Source organism: Acanthopagrus latus, chromosome 20, assembly GCF_904848185.1.
Source record: "Acanthopagrus latus isolate v.2019 chromosome 20, fAcaLat1.1, whole genome shotgun sequence".
NCBI lineage: Eukaryota > Metazoa > Chordata > Actinopteri > Spariformes > Sparidae > Acanthopagrus > Acanthopagrus latus.
The window spans coordinates 925,372-942,124 of record NC_051058.1 but is presented as its reverse complement, the minus strand read 5'-3'; the positions used below and the strand labels follow the sequence as shown (position 1 = coordinate 942,124).

General features: G+C 41.9%; 1 protein-coding gene across 1 annotated transcript; it reads left to right on the top strand.

Moving 5' to 3' along the window:
* Positions 1-246: 246 nt before the first annotated feature.
* Positions 247-15,297, top strand: rfng (RFNG O-fucosylpeptide 3-beta-N-acetylglucosaminyltransferase). The gene is made up of 9 exons (XM_037081108.1): positions 247-650; positions 2,199-2,771; positions 8,055-8,103; positions 9,912-10,014; positions 10,101-10,254; positions 10,430-10,515; positions 11,032-11,197; positions 11,427-11,512; positions 12,477-15,297. The coding sequence occupies exons 2-9, from the start codon at positions 2,265-2,267 to the stop codon at positions 12,550-12,552; spliced, it is 1,227 nt and encodes a 408-aa protein (XP_036937003.1). The 5' UTR covers positions 247-650; positions 2,199-2,264; the 3' UTR covers positions 12,553-15,297.
* The last annotated feature ends 1,456 nt before the right edge of the window (positions 15,298-16,753 follow it).

Here is a 16,753-nt window from a genome sequence, read left to right as displayed (position 1 = left end):
TTCATGACCACTGAGGAAACTCAAGAGCCCAAACTCAAGCTACACTACTTCATAATAAAAGCATAACAATTTCATTAAATGTAGTGTAAGTAAATAATAATAACAATTAAGAGTTAATAATACTAATCATTACTTCTAATCGTAATTTAATGTCTCAATCGTTATACTTATCAAAATAATCGAAATATTGATTGATTTTGACATATCGTACGTCAACTAATCCTTTATTTTGAAAGATATTACCGAAATAGCATCTTATGGTAATTGCTAGCTTGCCACGGTTGGTGAGTTTGGTGGTTTGTGGTATTTAACTAGGAGTGGACATGCTGCCCGTGAAAGAAGCTTATAACTTCAAACCTCTCCCTAAAAGCCTCATAAACACCAGATAAGACCAAGGATTTCACCGGAGCGAGCTTGACAGTGACTACGAAGACTGTTGTAAACTTAAAGTCGCCGTCGAGCATAAAGGAAGACGACGTCCAGCCGCGGATCCGGTGGCATCAACTCGATTCAACATAGTCGACACTGAGCATTGTTTTTCACACCGAGACTTGTGTTGCAGCCACACACATTAGCTTCCTTGCTGTTTGCCGACTTACTAAAAGGCCATACTGAAGTCAGAGGTCAACTGTGTCCTCTGGTGTTTGACGGTAAGTGTTGCCGTGCTGTTCTTTCTTTCTCCACTTTCTCCTCCCGTGAGCTAGTGAGACGGACTGATGTGTGTCGGACAACACCAGGCTGAGTCCTGAAGGAGCTGAGATAAGATGTAGACCGCTCCTCAGACTGATCTACCTTTAATACTCACCCAGTGCATGTTCTAATCAAAGTTCTGCTTTTGTCTCAGAGTCTCTCTCCACAGAACTATATTGAACAACCGTCAGCAGTAACGTGGAGTTAACTAATCAATTAACAAAGAATGAAGAACACAGTTTGACACACACACACACACAGTTACTGTATTATTATATACATTATTAGAGCTAACCCACTGCTGCCACTTTTTGTGTAAAACATCTAAATCTCTTCTGACTCTCTCGGAAAAAAAATATAAAAATATCATATAAACTCCAGATGTAAACAAAGGACACGGTCATGCACAGGATATCTTAAAGGGAAAGTTCACCCTAAAATGATAAATCAGCCAGTATGAGCTCTAAGGGACGACCTCACAGAGACTAGACTGAGGATACCCTGCTGTTAACTCCTGTGAGCTTGGTGGTGAACTGCTGGCGCGTACTGATGATGGACCAGGATGGACATTCACCCCATCAGCAGTAGTAGAACCTGTCTGCTGATATTGGGCCACAATAGGCCCCCGGTCCTGGTTTTTGTACCAGAACTGGTTCCAGTTAACAACGGTTCCAAATTGTCCAGTTAGTCTGAACAGTATGACTCTGAGCTTGTCAGTTCATTTTACGCTGGCTGGCTTGTTTTTCTGACGATGCACATTGCAAAACAATGATGTGAAAGTCATGAGTTCACACTGCTAGAAACTTACAACAAGCAGCAGTCATGGAAGAGGGGTCCAAAATGTTGCTTCACTTCAGAAAGAAAGGTGGCATCAGTGCTAGTTGTGATTATTTCAAGTAAGGGTGGAAACACAGGCAACATCCGGAATATCTTTCTATGCACCATGGGCTTCATTCCAGGATTGCTGTGTATTTCACACCAGACATTGTGTATGGGTGTTCCACTGTCAATTCTACATTTAAAACTGATCTAAACAAGCTTCCAGTTTAAATTATTGAAATCAAGTGAAGGGTTGGTGATTTGCCTCCTGCTTTAATGCACCCAGTGCATATTTGATGGAAGAAAACACATGTTAACTGTCACTCTACCAAATAATGACTTTTTTCTCCTTTTTTGGAAAAAGGGGCAGCATACGCAGCAATTAAAAAGAAAAAAAAAAGAAATTCAGCAGACAAAAATGATGGGCCAAACTGAACCTTACATGGCCTGTATGCCCACTTTGGACACCCCTGGTTTGAAGATGTCCAACAGTAAACCACAGAGAGGCTTGCTTTGAGAAATAGCTAGAAGAACGCATTTCCTGTGCTTTTATTGTGAAGGAACAATGGGAAGTTATGAGTGGAGCATGAAACACCTTTTCACACCTTTTCTTTGTCCTTCCGCTGAGGGGTTAAGATATTTGAGGTGTCTGTAAATACACTGTCAAATCTCTTTCTCACTCTGTGTAGGATTCCAGTTGACCGTGTAAGGATGGGACAAGGTGGTGTTGGAAGTGACTGCAGCCCTGGAGGCTGATGAACCCACTCCACTGGCCAGTCAGGATGCACATAGCTTCAGTGGGTGTCAGCAAGTTCTGCTTCCTGTTTTCCCTTGCATTCTGTGGCTTCCTGCTTCTGCTCATTCCTGCCCTCCAGCCACCTACACGCCAGGTGGACCTGCCTCAGCCCCGACCCCAAGTCAGACCTGCAAAGTCAGGCCCATCACACCATGCCAGGGTACCAGCAGTGTCTGTCCATGCAGGGGAAACAGACTCCGCCATAGAGCGCAATGGGAGTTCAGCAGGGCAGGGGGGATCCATTGAGAATGAAGTTACTAGGACTGATAACCATAATCCCAAGAGTGGGACAGATTTCAAAAGAGGGGATCCCCCTGGAAGACAGGTTGCTGGACGTTCAGATTCTAAGCCTCGGGACCCGTTGGAGCTAAGAGATATTTTTATTGCAGTGAAGACTACCAGGAAGTACCATAAGTCCAGACTGGAGCTGCTGATTAAGACCTGGATTTCTCAAGCTAAAGAACAGGTGAGGAGGGCTGAAGTTCTTTATTGGTTTGGATGTAGTGGACTGACCTGTGAAGGACTGCACTGTCCTGAAAGCTTGGTCACTGCTATAATATAACAGTTAAAGTGAACTGCTATAATATAACAGTTAAAGTGAATCAAATACTGTACTGCTGGCAAGATTTGTTGATTTGACAGAAAATAATAAGCATTTTTGATAATCAATTAAGCATCGTCTAACTGGAGCTGATGCAATGGCATCTGAACCTGTATACCAGCTTGTACTTCATCACCTTCATTATCTTTAAACCTCTGTAAACTGAAAACAAAATACTGTGATTGGCCAGCTGCCAACTTGACATAACATCAACACAAATGAAGTCATATTTATTTCCAAGTCAAAATGTTCTAGAAACAAACTGTGTTGGCTAAATGTTGTGGGGATTTAGAAATATAACCACTCTACATAATATCTGTTACCATAGACCGCAAGCATCCAGTATGTCTGCCAGGGGTGTGGTACATGATCCAAAAGCCCTCCACTCAATAATTTATGAGTTGAGATCATTAAAACTGCTGCATTGAGACATTCAGATCGTAATTTAGATAGATAAGCAGCTCTCATAAAATCACATTCCTGCAGCATGTACTGGCTCCAGTGGTGACAGAGAGGGACAAACACTGGCCACAGTGGGGCTTCGGGGCCATGTGGCGTCAACTGATGTACATTTGGACCGAGGCTTATACAACAGTGTTGGTATTGATGGATTTGGCTCTTGGTTGTGTACACCCTGTTCCTGTTGTTATCATGGTTTGAGGGTGTTGCCTTATCACCGCCAGAGATTCCTTGCTGATGCGGTTAGAATTTGTCCTTGTTGACGTGTGGTGGAACGACAGGACATTTATGAGAAAATAAATCTCATCTGCTCCGTGTCAGTATCCTTTCTATCGGACCAAGTTGTTTAGCAAACTCATTGCAGAATGGGTCTGTAGTTTCAACCACCGAAGCTTCCTGTTAGCTTTGGAGACCATGTATGTGTATTATTGTTTGGCTTCCATGATGGCGCCACTGGCCTGGAGAAAAAGGACCACTAGTGCTGAAATTATTTGCAGTGCTCCTTCTCTCAATGGCAGAATCTGCCCCATCAACATACACCATCATAACAATGCATATCTATCATTCACCGCACAGCAGCTCTGTCTCTCTTCCACTACAACAGAACAGTGTTATATCTAAGCTTGATGGTTAATTCCCAACCTTAAAGGTGAACTGAACTTTTAATGCAACATGAACAAGAACTTAGTATCTTAAACTGGTGAATATGAGTAAAGCCCAAAGCTCAAGCTCCAGAACAAGTGAGTCAGTGGAAAGTTTTTTTCTTTCAGAAGTAGCCTTTTGTTCAGTGGCAAAGACCATATACTACTGGACATGGTAAAGTTATAATCTGTCCTGCCCTAACAAGTACCATTAAATATGCTCTGATCAGCAGCATTTATAATGCCAACATGTCAGTTTGATACCAGTTAATTGATTAACTTCTGTAGATGAAGTCAATTCACACAGAGCTTTCAATTACACTGCTCAAAAAAATTAAAGGAACACATTGAAAACACATCAGATCTCAATGTGAAAAGAAAATATGTTGGATATCTATACAGATATGGACAGGGCAATGTCTTGAATGAAAAGGATGCCATATCTTTAAATGGAAATAAAAGTTTTCAGCCTACAGAGGGCTTAATTTTATAGGCACCCCGAAAATCAAAGTGAAATAATGATGTGGCAGGCTAGTCCATTTTGCCAAAATTTAATTTCTGCAACTCAAATTGCTCCCCAATATCTTGTGTGGCTTGTATGCATACTTGACAACGTCTTGGCATGCTCCTAATGAAACGACAGATGGTGTCTTTGTCTGTGGGATGTCCTCCCAGATCTGTGTAAGGGCATCCCTGAGCTCCTGTAAAGTCTGAGGAGCAACCTGGCGGTCCTTGATGCACTGAAACATAATGTCCCAGAGGTGTTCTATTGGGTTTAAGTCAGGTGATCATGACGGCCATTCAATTGTATCAATTCCTTCATCCTCCAGGTACTGCCTGCATAATCTTGCCACATGGAGATTGTGCTGGGAGACACATTAAATCTCCTTGCCAATGCACATATGGATGTGGCATCCTGGAGGAGCTGGACAACCTGTGCAACTTCTTTAGGGTTAAGGTTAAGGATTTACCTCACACTGCCTGTAGTGATAATGACTCTGGTGGACACTAGTGGAAAACCAGCCACAAAAGATCAAGAGGGAGAAACTTGAAATGACCTCCACATGCAAAACCAGTCCTGTTTTGGGGGTTTTCTCATTGTTGCCACTCTAGTACCCCTGTTGTTAATACCATCAACACCAATACAGCTAAAACTGATTAACAACGCCCTCTGCTACTTAACTGACCAGATCATTATCAGACAGGTTCAATTGACCTCATGCCATACCCAATAAAAGAGCGTTCCTTTAATTCTTTTGAGCAGTGTATGAACTGTTGAACCTTCTTCTGCTTTGCATGCCGAAATTAGGTCATTTGTATGCTGCAAAATGTATGCTGTACTGCTGCAAAATGTGGGTGACACTAAATTATGTGCCTGAATGCATCATGTGTAGAGACACATGGAGCACTGAAGCTGCTGTCTGATGCTGCTTCACTAGCATGCTGTGTACATTTCTATATATTTACTACAACAAAAAGTGGCCATGGTATAAGCAGAATAATGATTTTGTGTCAGATGGTTCTTTGCTTTTGCATCATCCATTCCAATCATGCAACATATGTTGAACTACTTCTCATGAATAGATAGAATCCTTGTGTAACACTGTACTACAGTCAGTTGTGAAACAGGAGTGCAAATACAGCACTGAATTAACTTATTGTTCAGAGAGCACCTAAGACAGCAGGTGGTCACTCCATCACCAAACCTCCAGCACCACAACCTTTTGCAAGAGGATGTACAGATGAACTAACAAAGATGTTAGGGAGATGTCACTTAACCATGGCAGTACACCCCGAGGTTCTGAGAAGATGTCTCATCCATTATACATCTGTAGGGGTTGTTCAAGAGTTGTTCAGTGTGCTGCCTTTATTGTTCTGTTCCATTAAGTTTTTGGACTCCATATATCAGCCACAACATTACAACCACCTACTTAATATTGTGCAGGTCCCTATTTTGCAGCCAAATCTGCTCTGACCTGTCAAGGTATGGTCATAAGACCTCTGGAGATGTCCTGTGGTGTTGTCAGTAGAACGTTTACAGTGGATCCCTTGGGTCTTGTGTGTTTGGGGGTGGGGCATCCATGATTTGGATGTTTTTTGTAGCATGTCCCACAGATGCGTGATTGGCTTGGGATCTGGGGTATTTGGTGGCCCAGTCAACACCTTGGGCTCTTTGTTGGGTTGCTCAAGCCTTCCTGAGCAGTTTTTCTGGTATCGAGGCAAATGGGCCACTGCCATTGGTGATTGTTGTTGCCATGAGCGGTATACCTGGTCCACAGCATCATTTGAATGGGTGGTGTGTGTCAAGTGGCATCCGCATGAGGGCCAGGACACAAGGATTCCCAGCAGAACGTTGCATTGCAATGAGACGATCAATGTTATTTACATCACTTGTCTGTGTTTTTTGATGCTGTGGCTGGACAGTGTGTACTGAATCTACAGTATGTGATTGTATTGACGTGATGCAGCTGTGAAGTAACCTTATGTACTGTAGATGCCATACAATGACAATTTTATTTTATTGCCCCCTAGACTGGAATTGAACGAGATCTTTGGCTAAAAATTTCATTATCAATTTAATCTGACAATTATTTGTCTGATAAGAACTTGGTCCAATTTGGTCCATAGACTGTCAGAAAATAGAAAATAATGATGATGATAATGATAATGATAATAATAATGCCTGCTATGTTTTAATTTAATTCGCAAAGAAAAAGACCAACAAACATAACGATTCCTCACACCTGAAGAAACTGCATCTATAGAATGTATGGTCTTTGCTTGAGAAGTGATTGCTTAATTTAGGATTTGTGTGAAGTTATTTTTAGTCTACAGTCTAGTCAAATAGATTGTTCATTAGAGTCATAAATATTCAACCAGTGTGGTATAGCCACTTTTCATGCTTCAATGCTTTAAGGTTTTTAACATTCGCAAGTCAAATGTGAATGAAGAGAGGCTTAGATTAAAGTGGTTCTAAGTACCCCATTAAAGTTTAGTCTCTAACACAGACACCACTGTGACCAGCTCTGTATTGAGCGCTATCAAAAGCAATGATTTAAGTTCCACTATTGGACAAAGAGCCCCAGTGTGGGGAGGAGGAGGTTTAACTGCAGAAACACCCTGCCCCACTTCACCCAGAAATGTCACAGTCAAAGAGGGTGGAGGAGTTCCAGTTCAGTATCAGCAGCTTGGCCCATGCTGGCTCTGAGTCAAGATCTGCTGTAGCGTCTCTGCTGTGTCTTCTATTGGATACTTGGAGGCATTACAGGCCCACTTGCATTTTAGTTTACTGCTGTTAGGTCAGTAAATCTGCCCCTGGTGTTTACAGCTGCGTGTAAAATGAAAAGCTGCTCTCACCACTTTGTGTAATGTGAATGTGTCAGTGTAGTGCTTCTTCCCCAGTAGTCTGTATGGTGTTTAGAGAAAGTAACCACACATAAAGACATGGATAATGGTTATTTAATAGGAGCCCTAGGTAAAGTAAAATGAGCCCTTTGACTGTCATTTGATGGTGTATGAAGGTCCAGCCTCCCTGCAGTGCTGTAAAGAGACGCAGCATGCCTGTCTCTGCCAGCTGTAACTGACTCTCTGTTAGACGTCCGTGGAAAAGACTTAAGTGTTTTGCTCTGACATCTGCTGGTATCCATATAGTCTGAGTGATGCTAATTGATCAAACACATCATTCAAATTTTAAGTCTTATTACAGCAGGTGAACTGTGTCTGTAAATCTCTGGCAGTTTGACTAATGGAACTAGGGTTTCATTTGGACAACAGAAACTAAAGAAAAAAGAGAGATGAGTTTAATTTTCAGCAGCGTGGTATGAAACGTGCTCGTCCTCCACTTTCTCTAGTTCAACTGGTTCTGGCACTATTGTTTGTGTGTGTTTCATATTTGTTCTGTTTGTGCTCTCCCTCTTTAACTGTGCACACGTCCTCATCAACAAGAGAAAACAATGGAGCACTTCACTGTGTCCCAGTAGGAGAGCATAAATGTGTGTGTGTGCCTGCACTAACATTTTTTAACAGCATGCCTTTGTCTTTGTTTCAGACCTACATATTCACTGACGGTGAGGACAAGGAGCTGCGTATGAGAACAGGTCAGATGCTGAACACTTTTTTTTAGGAAAAAAGAGTGGCGCTGTTTCCTCACTTATTTTCCAGTTTTATGTAGTGATCCAACGAAGAATAGGAGCAATACCTCCTAACTGTATCTGGTCCAAATTCAGGCATTAATTATTTTATTGCTCTCAGGCAGTTTTGAATTTTGTCTAGCTACATAGATCATACATCATTTGACAAAGATATCAAAAGCTAACAATTTGGTCAAGGGGTAGCATGTACACAGAGAAGAGATTGGAACCAAGAGTCAGACCTTGAGGCACACCCCTTCAAGGAGCTGTTAAAAAAATGTTATTGTTTATGGAGACACAAAATGTTAAGTAACTTGACGGATCAGATGCTTTGTTACCAGTGCTGAGCATGTTACTTTAAAAAAGTAATTAGTTATAGTTATCAGTTACTTCTCTCAAAAAGTAACAGTTAGTAACTGAATTACTCCACTATTAAAGTAACTAGTTACCAGGGAAAGTTACTACCTTTGTTAGCTTTTTTTCTTTGAATCTGTCTAAGAATTTGGGTTTTTTTCTAAGTGGGTTGTAGGTGCTTGGATGGCGTGTCTCTGTGTCCTTTGTTAGCGCGGAGCGGAGTGTTAGCCACACTGGCCTGCTATCATCATCAACAGTGTGAACATTGGTGTTTTTTGGCCACTAGTTTTGTAGAAGAGTGTGCCGTGGATAGATGCTTCATTATATTAGAGTTGCTCACAATGGACGTGGACAAACACTTTGCTCTGGGACAAAGTGTGCAATTCACATGTACGTTCTTGCCTTTTACCTCAAGGAAATTAAAGACGCGTCTGTACTTCCACTTTGTAAACACCAACTTTCCCTCCGGACTCGCCATTGCTGCAGCTTACCTCTGTTTGTCTGTGTGAGGCTGCAGTGTGCGTGTAAAGTTTGTGTGTGAACTGAACACTGCCTCTGATTGGCTTACGAACTCTTACTCTACCTTAGCCAATCATCATCACTTATGCGGTTGTCTCGCCCCTCCCTCCTCCCACACCAAAGAAAAAAAGAAACCGTTTTGCAGCTTCTGTGGCTGAGAGCCAAGTTGGATGAAAACAGCGTCAGTGAGTAGATTCAGTTTATAACGAGCCACATTTAATTGTTGGTAATGGCGTTGTAACGATGGAAATATTAATTAGTTAGATTACCCGTTACTGAAAAAAACAGCGGTGTCAGTGATGGGAATAATGGCGTTAAAATAAATGCTGTTATTCCCATCACTGTTTGTTACACAGAAATATCTGGAAAGGCACCATTAGAAACTGTTTGGAAAAGAGCAGGCACTTTGAAAACATTAAGAAACATCTGTCTGTCACAGACAAACAGTACGACGGCAGTAGCACCAGCACAGCAATGAAATACGCTTCATGTCCGATATATAACTAATGCTCGCAGCAGCTACACTAATGTCTTGAGGAGCTGCCATCATCCTTTTCAAACAGTTCCTTTCCTTACTGGTCTTCCCACCTACATCACACCAGTAGCTGCCAATAGTTCCATGAACATGGCTTGAAGCCTGACTATTTATTTGCAAGATATCATGAACACTTGATCTCATGAATCCAGCTGCTTCTAAGATAAAAGTAGAGAACAAAGCAGATGGGAAAAGGAATGGTGATCTACAGTGATGTTAAACAGTACCTCCAGTGTTTATTATAGTTTATTATAGTGTTTGTATGTGACTCATCTGGATACCAATACATACAGTTGCTGATATGGTACACCATTGTACACAGCAGCATGGAATTGAAATGTTCCATCCTCTGCCATCTCTTTCCCAGGAGTTAACATCATCAACACTAACTGCTCAGCGGCTCACACTCGACAGGCTCTGTGCTGTAAGATGTCTGTGGAGTATGACAAGTTTATTGAGTCGCAGAAGAAGTAAGTAAAAATCATCAACAGACTAGTTGAACAGCAGGGATGCAACAATAATAGTAATTAACACATTATTTGTGTGTTTCTTCCAGATGGTTCTGCCATGTAGATGATGATAACTATGTGATCCTGCCCAGCCTGCTGCAGCTGCTCTCCTCATACCACCACAGTCAAGATGTCTATCTGGGCCGGCCCAGTCTGGATCATCCTATAGAGGCTGCTGAAAGGGTCAAGAGTGATGGATCGGTCAGTCAGCATGCACCTTATTAAGAATTTATGGCTCCACTAACTGACAAATATAACTGTCGGCAGTTAAGCCAGATCCAGTTTCAGGGGGCTCCCTCAGAAAACTTGGCTATTACAAGTCACTTCTACTTGTTTCCTAACAGCTGGCTTATCTGGCTGTTTTGTCTCATTTTAGGTGTCTGTCAAGTTCTGGTTTGCCACAGGTGGAGCAGGTTTCTGTATCAGCAGAGGTCTGGCACTGAAAATGAGCCCATGGGCCAGGTAGGTCATGGACTCCCCTGATCTTTGAACTGATTCAAACTGTTTTGCTGTAAACTCTGAAGAAGCTTAGCAGCAGAGAATGTGCCTAGACTTAAGTTTGTTTTCAGTTGTAGATTTTGTCTGTCTTTCTGTCTGTATTTATATATTTATTGTCCAATACCTCCTATGGCTACATAGTTAATACAGGAAATGTGACTTGCTAGCTTCTAATGGAAAAAAGGCCACAAAGCTATAGTAGGTACCCTTTTTAATCTTCAGTCTAAGTGACAAAATGACTTAAAGGAGAATCCTGGTATACATGGCCCCTATATGTACATGTTTTTGTGTGTAAATGTTTAATACTTACCAAAAGTTTTGGAATCGTTTGTCCAGTAGATCCTCTCAGCTGGCTGCAACAAATCCTTTGGGCAGCTCAACCTGTCAAAGTGCCAGACTGTTTTTTTTTTTAGTGTCTGACAACAGTGTTGGTGATTTTGGGAATGGTTGCTGTGATGACAGTCTATCCTCTGGTTTCAGTTTGGGGAATTTCATCAGCACTGCGGAGAAGATCCGACTACCAGATGACTGCACAATTGGCTACATCATCGAAGCACTGCTGGAAGTGACCCTAACACACACGCATCTCTTCCACTCTCACCTGGAGAACCTACAGAAGCTGCCCAGTGACACTGTGCTGGAACAGGTGAGTGTGTCAACAACAGGAACAGTTTAACTATCCAATTCAACAGTTATTCATGAGACCTCTGTCAGTTGTGGGCACATGTGCACACATGTCTGTACTTGCTACTGGCACTTTCTTTTGAGAATGCCCACATCACATTAGCATCCAAAATGTTTTATTGTTTGTCTTTTTCTGAGCTCCTCTCATCACTGCACTGAGGGTGAACTGTGTATGTGATGTTTTGCAACAGGTGACTCTCAGCTACGGAGGCTTTGAGAACAGAAGAAACGTGGTTAGCATTGTTGGAGGCCTTCCTCTGGCTGAGGACCACACAAGGTATGCATGTTAATAATACATTATTGCACAGTACACAATATGAACAAAGGTTTATTTTATTAGGAATGTGGCACTAAGTTTGTGCTACTTGTTTGAAAGGGATATCCTGGGTTAAATTTATTCTAAGCCCCCCCCAGAGATGAAGTTTTCCGACTGCTAGCTTATGTAGTTTTAGCAACCTCAGAAAAGACCTCACAAAAACAATACACTGCAGTCTATGCCTCCAACCAGGAAACTGCCATCAAAAAGCCACAAATAATGCTCAGAACAGCACCAAACTTCAGCAACAGTGCAAATACGGTCCTAGCAGATAGTTCGAGGCATCAGACATCCGCTAGCTTTGCCAGATCTATTGAAGACAACACAACTCACCACTCTCCTCCAGCAGCCTACTTGTTGTGGAGAAGCACTGACAAATCGATTCATGTGTGCATGTTGAACATGATTCAGAAAACCTGAGCGTGAATGTGCTGCTATAACGGCCTCACTCTGTTGGGAAGACTTTCCACCACACTGCATGGATTGATGTCATTTCTGCCACATGAGCGTCTGTGAGGTCAGGCACCTACAAGGTCTGGCTCACAGCTGGCATTCTAGTTGATTCCAAAGATGTTAGAAGTGATTTAGATCAGGGTCCAGTGCATATAAGCTGTATTTTGCCACAGCAAACTGGGGAAATCTTTGCTGTACTATGCTGAAGCATTGTAGAGCATCCCTTAACTATGACTTGCAGTGGGGCGCCATTTAGCTCAGTGGGTAGAGGCTTTGCTGAATGTCATTCCCCTTCTCTCAACCTGTTTCCTGTCATGTCTTAAGCTATCCTGTCAATGAAAGCCAAAGGCTAAAAAAAAAACAAAAAAAAAAACAAAAAACCTATGACTTGCAGTTTTTTTTTACTTGTTGTTGAGTTGATCAGTGAAATAAGTTAATATGTACCTTACTCTCTTCTGTTCCCACCCTGCAGGTTCAAGACAGTCCACTGCTTGCTGTATGCAGATACTGACTGGTGTCCAAAGCTCAAACCTCACCACAAAAACTGAACACTACTGTGTTTTCATCCGGCAGCACTGATAATTGCTGAAGCTTTGTCCCCCTGTCCCAGTGTCTGCATCATTTATCTAAAGCAGCCTCACCTCATGCTTCATGCATGCACAGTGTTCTTGGTGTAGCCAAAGAATGACCACTTATGGCTAACTGAGCATGAAGTGAAGCAACTAGTGGCCCCACTTTAAATTAATTTTGAGAGTTGTTTATTAACCCTAAGCACAGTGTCACATGGAAACAGTCTCTTTTGATGAAGAAGCCCAACTACATGTTCATGTCATGGCCATCAGCTAGAAATGCTTCAGCTTGATTCCTGAGAAATGAATTGAAGCTGCTGAATGAGTCCAAGCTGCTGAATGAGTCCAAGCTCCTTCCACCTTAGACCTGCAGGATGAATAATTCTCTTGGCAAAGCCTGATTCTGTTTTTTACAAAACAAGAATCTCTAAAAACCTAGCAGTCTGTTGCTATCAATATTAGCCGCAGTGGTGCAGTTAAAGGGGAATTATGTACTTTTAGACCTGGGCCCTAGATCTACATACTTGTGTTTGTAAATGATTTATACCTAAATGATCTTAACCTTTAAGGAAAATGTTGTCAGACATTTAGAACATCAACCTCAGAATGTCGGTCAAAGTTGCCCCAAGAATTGCATTGCATCTCTTCTCGTGTGTAGTCACGGCCAGCTGAGGTGATCTGCAGGGCCGACTCCAAAAATTTTGGTTAGTCTGAATCATTTACACACCCAAATATGTAAATAGACCTAGGTTTAAAAATACTGGAATCGCCCCTTAAGTTCAGCTCTGTTGGCTGTCTCAGCAGAACTGTAGCACAAATATTCTGTCTGTGTTTCCACAAAGACTTGCCTATAATGCAGAGACTTGTTTATTGGTTAAATGAAGGAAAGATCAACCTGATTGTTTGGTTCCATCCACTGTGGGCTTACTTCACTACTAGAGTAGCCTAATGGGCTGGGTTACTGTCCGAGGTTACAGAAGTCATAAACCTAAAAGCTGAAACCGTCCTGTGTTCATGAGTGGCTCTAAAAGTCTCTATAAAAGAGTTCCTGTTTTGGCATTCATGTTTCCCAGACAGCTAATTAAGATGGTTTCCATACAATGAAAGACATTTGAGGTACTTGCGAGAGTTTGAGATTATTGTATTGAGTATGTTTTCGTCTCATGAACTGAGCTGATGTTTAATATTACCAGATATGAGATGTTTTGGTGATTGACAGAAAACCTCTGTGGAAGGCTTGTGTGCGCCACGGACACACATTTATTTCAGTCTGTTGTGATTATTCCAGTGCCTTCACATTGTCCTTGTATTAGCCTTTTTTAACAGGCCCGTCTTTATAGTTTTGCACTACTTTGACCTTATTACTTCCTGTATTTTACCGACTGGAGTTCCATTTTGCAGTGTTGGTGTAAAAATATTGTGTTCTTTATGAATTCTTTCTTTGCATATGTTTTATTTTTAGCTCTTTAGGGTTAGGGTTACTTCTTTCAAGACAAACTACTCTGGAGTCAAAGATAATTTGTTGGAGATGGACTTCAATGGAGCCAAAGATATCTCAACCGTATTGCCATGACATCTGTTAGAGATGGCTGCTAATAATCTAAGTGACCTCTAACGTTTTGTCGGCGCTGCCATCAGGTCGCATTTCATATTGACTTTTTGGTCCTTGTTAAGGCATCACAACGCTCTGTCAGATTTGAAAGTGGCTGCCTGTGTAATATTTTTGTTTACAACTCAGGATGCCAAGCTACAAGGAGTCTTGAAATATGGTCAGAAATGTTAATTTCTAGGAATTGGGGGAAACATTGGGGTTCAACACAATGTATGGATCCATTTTATGGTTGGAGTTTTTTCCCCCAGCTACTTCAGTTGTTCAGCAGAATTATGCCATGCTGTTTTGCTGTGAAGATCCAGAAATGTTGTGTGGACTACGACACTTCACCTGACTTTCGTCAGCATGGGAAGATAAAGACTGAATTTTTGGGTGAACTGTTTAAAGTTCGAATAAGATCATTCTTACACAAGAATCTGAATAATATCCATCACAAACTACTGTCTACACGTCTGTGTTAACCACTGAACCAGCCATTGCCAGAGAGGTTTAGTGTGGTGCCTCCAGCCACCAGTGTTGTCTGCCACCATTTGCAAATGTTAGTGCACTAAGAAGCTGAACTAATATGATGAACATGGTGAACGAACATGTCAGCATCACCTTGTGATTTTTTTAAGAATCTTCTCAGTAGGTTCATATGCTTCTGGCTAAGTAAAATTAAATCCAGTGAAAAGATTGAGATGTTAAGATGCCTTCACTCGGAATAAAGTTTCCAAGTTGTGCAGATGGTCAGCTCATGATAAAATGGAAAAGGTCGTCCTTGCAGACAAGATTTACTGAAGTATCAAGACCTCTGTTGTTTCTTTTTTTTTTTTTTTTTTGCTTATTCTCGCCAGTTGCTGAACTCTATTCCAGTTAACCGGTAGTTTAGCTCTACACGCTCAGCTTACACCAACCAGCAACAGTATTTCTGCCTGCATAGAGAAAGTATTTGTGTAAAACACCTGTCTACCATTTTGCACACAAGTCTAGAATCCAAAAACCAGAGCCTGCATCCCACTGCAGGTCAGTGGGTGAGACTAGGTGAGAGATGTTTTTGTACACCCTTTACCACTGATGTGTTATTGTGTTGTTCCAATAAGAATAAAATCTTTCTGCATTCTCAAGTGTTTGACTGCTTACTTACTTACTACATTGACCAGAACACCATGTAACAGAACCAATGCACTGTGGGTAATGGACAGTTAATGATGTCTTTTGTCAGTGGAATGAGGCTTGGATCGTCAGACTTATAGGAGCTAATTTCGGCCATTCCTCTGTGAGCTGGCTCTGTGATCTCTGTTAAAGCCCTGTCAGCAGATAAGCTCACCGAGCTGAATACCGACACACTGCTGTATGATCTAATGAAGGTGGTGGAGAACAGGGATGTAGAGCTGCTCCTACATCACAAACTGGGTGGATGAGGGGAAGTCTCCTAAAGGTTGTGTGCATTCATGTTTGTGTCTGTCTGTAACTGTGTATTTCAATGATGATCCTCTGTGTGCATGTGTACCTGCCCATTGCCTGAAGTTGAGTGTTAAAGGTCCAGTGCAGGATTTAGGAGGATCTGGTGGCCGAAACAGAATTCAATGTTCATTAATATTATTTCATTGCTGTGTAAGAATCCTGTTTTCTTCACCTAAAATTAGGTTTTAATTTCCACAGAGGCAGTGGGTGCTCTTCGGCGCAGCCCACCACCATGCAGTGCTTTGTTTCTACGGCAGTCCATCAGACAAACCCAACAGTGGTTCAAGTGGTCCATTTGTGTTTTTAGTGGCCACCATAGGGGGAGGTTGAGGTTGAGATAGGGGGTGTTCAGTTGGTTGCAACTTGCTAGATGCCTCTGAATTCTACATGAGGGGCTTTAACTGATCACACTACACCCCATCACTGTGACATCATAATGTTCTGCAAAACACTTGAATGGCCATTACTCAACACTATATCTCAGGAACAGGAGGTGAGACTGTCATCACTGAACTGAACTTTTGCTGGCCATCCACCTTGAACCTGCTGACTGTTCAGATCCTCTGTGTTCAGGCTGAACATCTGTGAAGCATCCATAAATGTAATGTGTAATGTATGTTGATTATTTTCCTGAAAGAAATATCTTTAGAAAGCTTCTGCTGATGCTGCCTCTGTTTTCATGTCCCAATGAGCCGTGACAGCGAGCCACTGAGCCAGCATGAACTGGACCAGGTGCCAGACACCAAAGCAGATAAAAGGAACTCTTGGAACCATCTTTCAGTTGATGCTTGCACACCTGTGCTCTTCCTCCTCACATCTCAACATGTCTGCTGTGCAGAAAGTTTCAGTTTGACCGTTGGTTTGATGTTCTGACAGGATGAGGGTCCTGCTACCTGATTAATATCCTATAATGTGGTTCGTTAGATTATTAAAGTCCTTCTGACATCATTCTGTCATCATCTGAATCAGCAGTCTGGTTATTTGTTATCACATGACCATAAGCAGTGATCCAGTATAGAGACACCAGACAGGATGTAGACCGAGACAGATATGATGTATAGATGTGTATATGATATGATGTATAGTAGGTAGAACAGTGAGCATGTGTGAGCTCTCAGCTGA

Coding starts and splice junctions, on each gene's coding strand:
- rfng (XM_037081108.1), top strand. CDS start 2,265: ATGAACCCACTCCACTGGCCAGTCAGGATGCACATAGCTTCAGTGGGT. Junction 8,104..9,911: donor GGAGCTGCGTATGAGAACAG/GTCAGATGCTGA, acceptor TCTCTTTCCCAG/GAGTTAACATCATCAACACT. Junction 10,255..10,429: donor GGGTCAAGAGTGATGGATCG/GTCAGTCAGCAT, acceptor GTCTCATTTTAG/GTGTCTGTCAAGTTCTGGTT.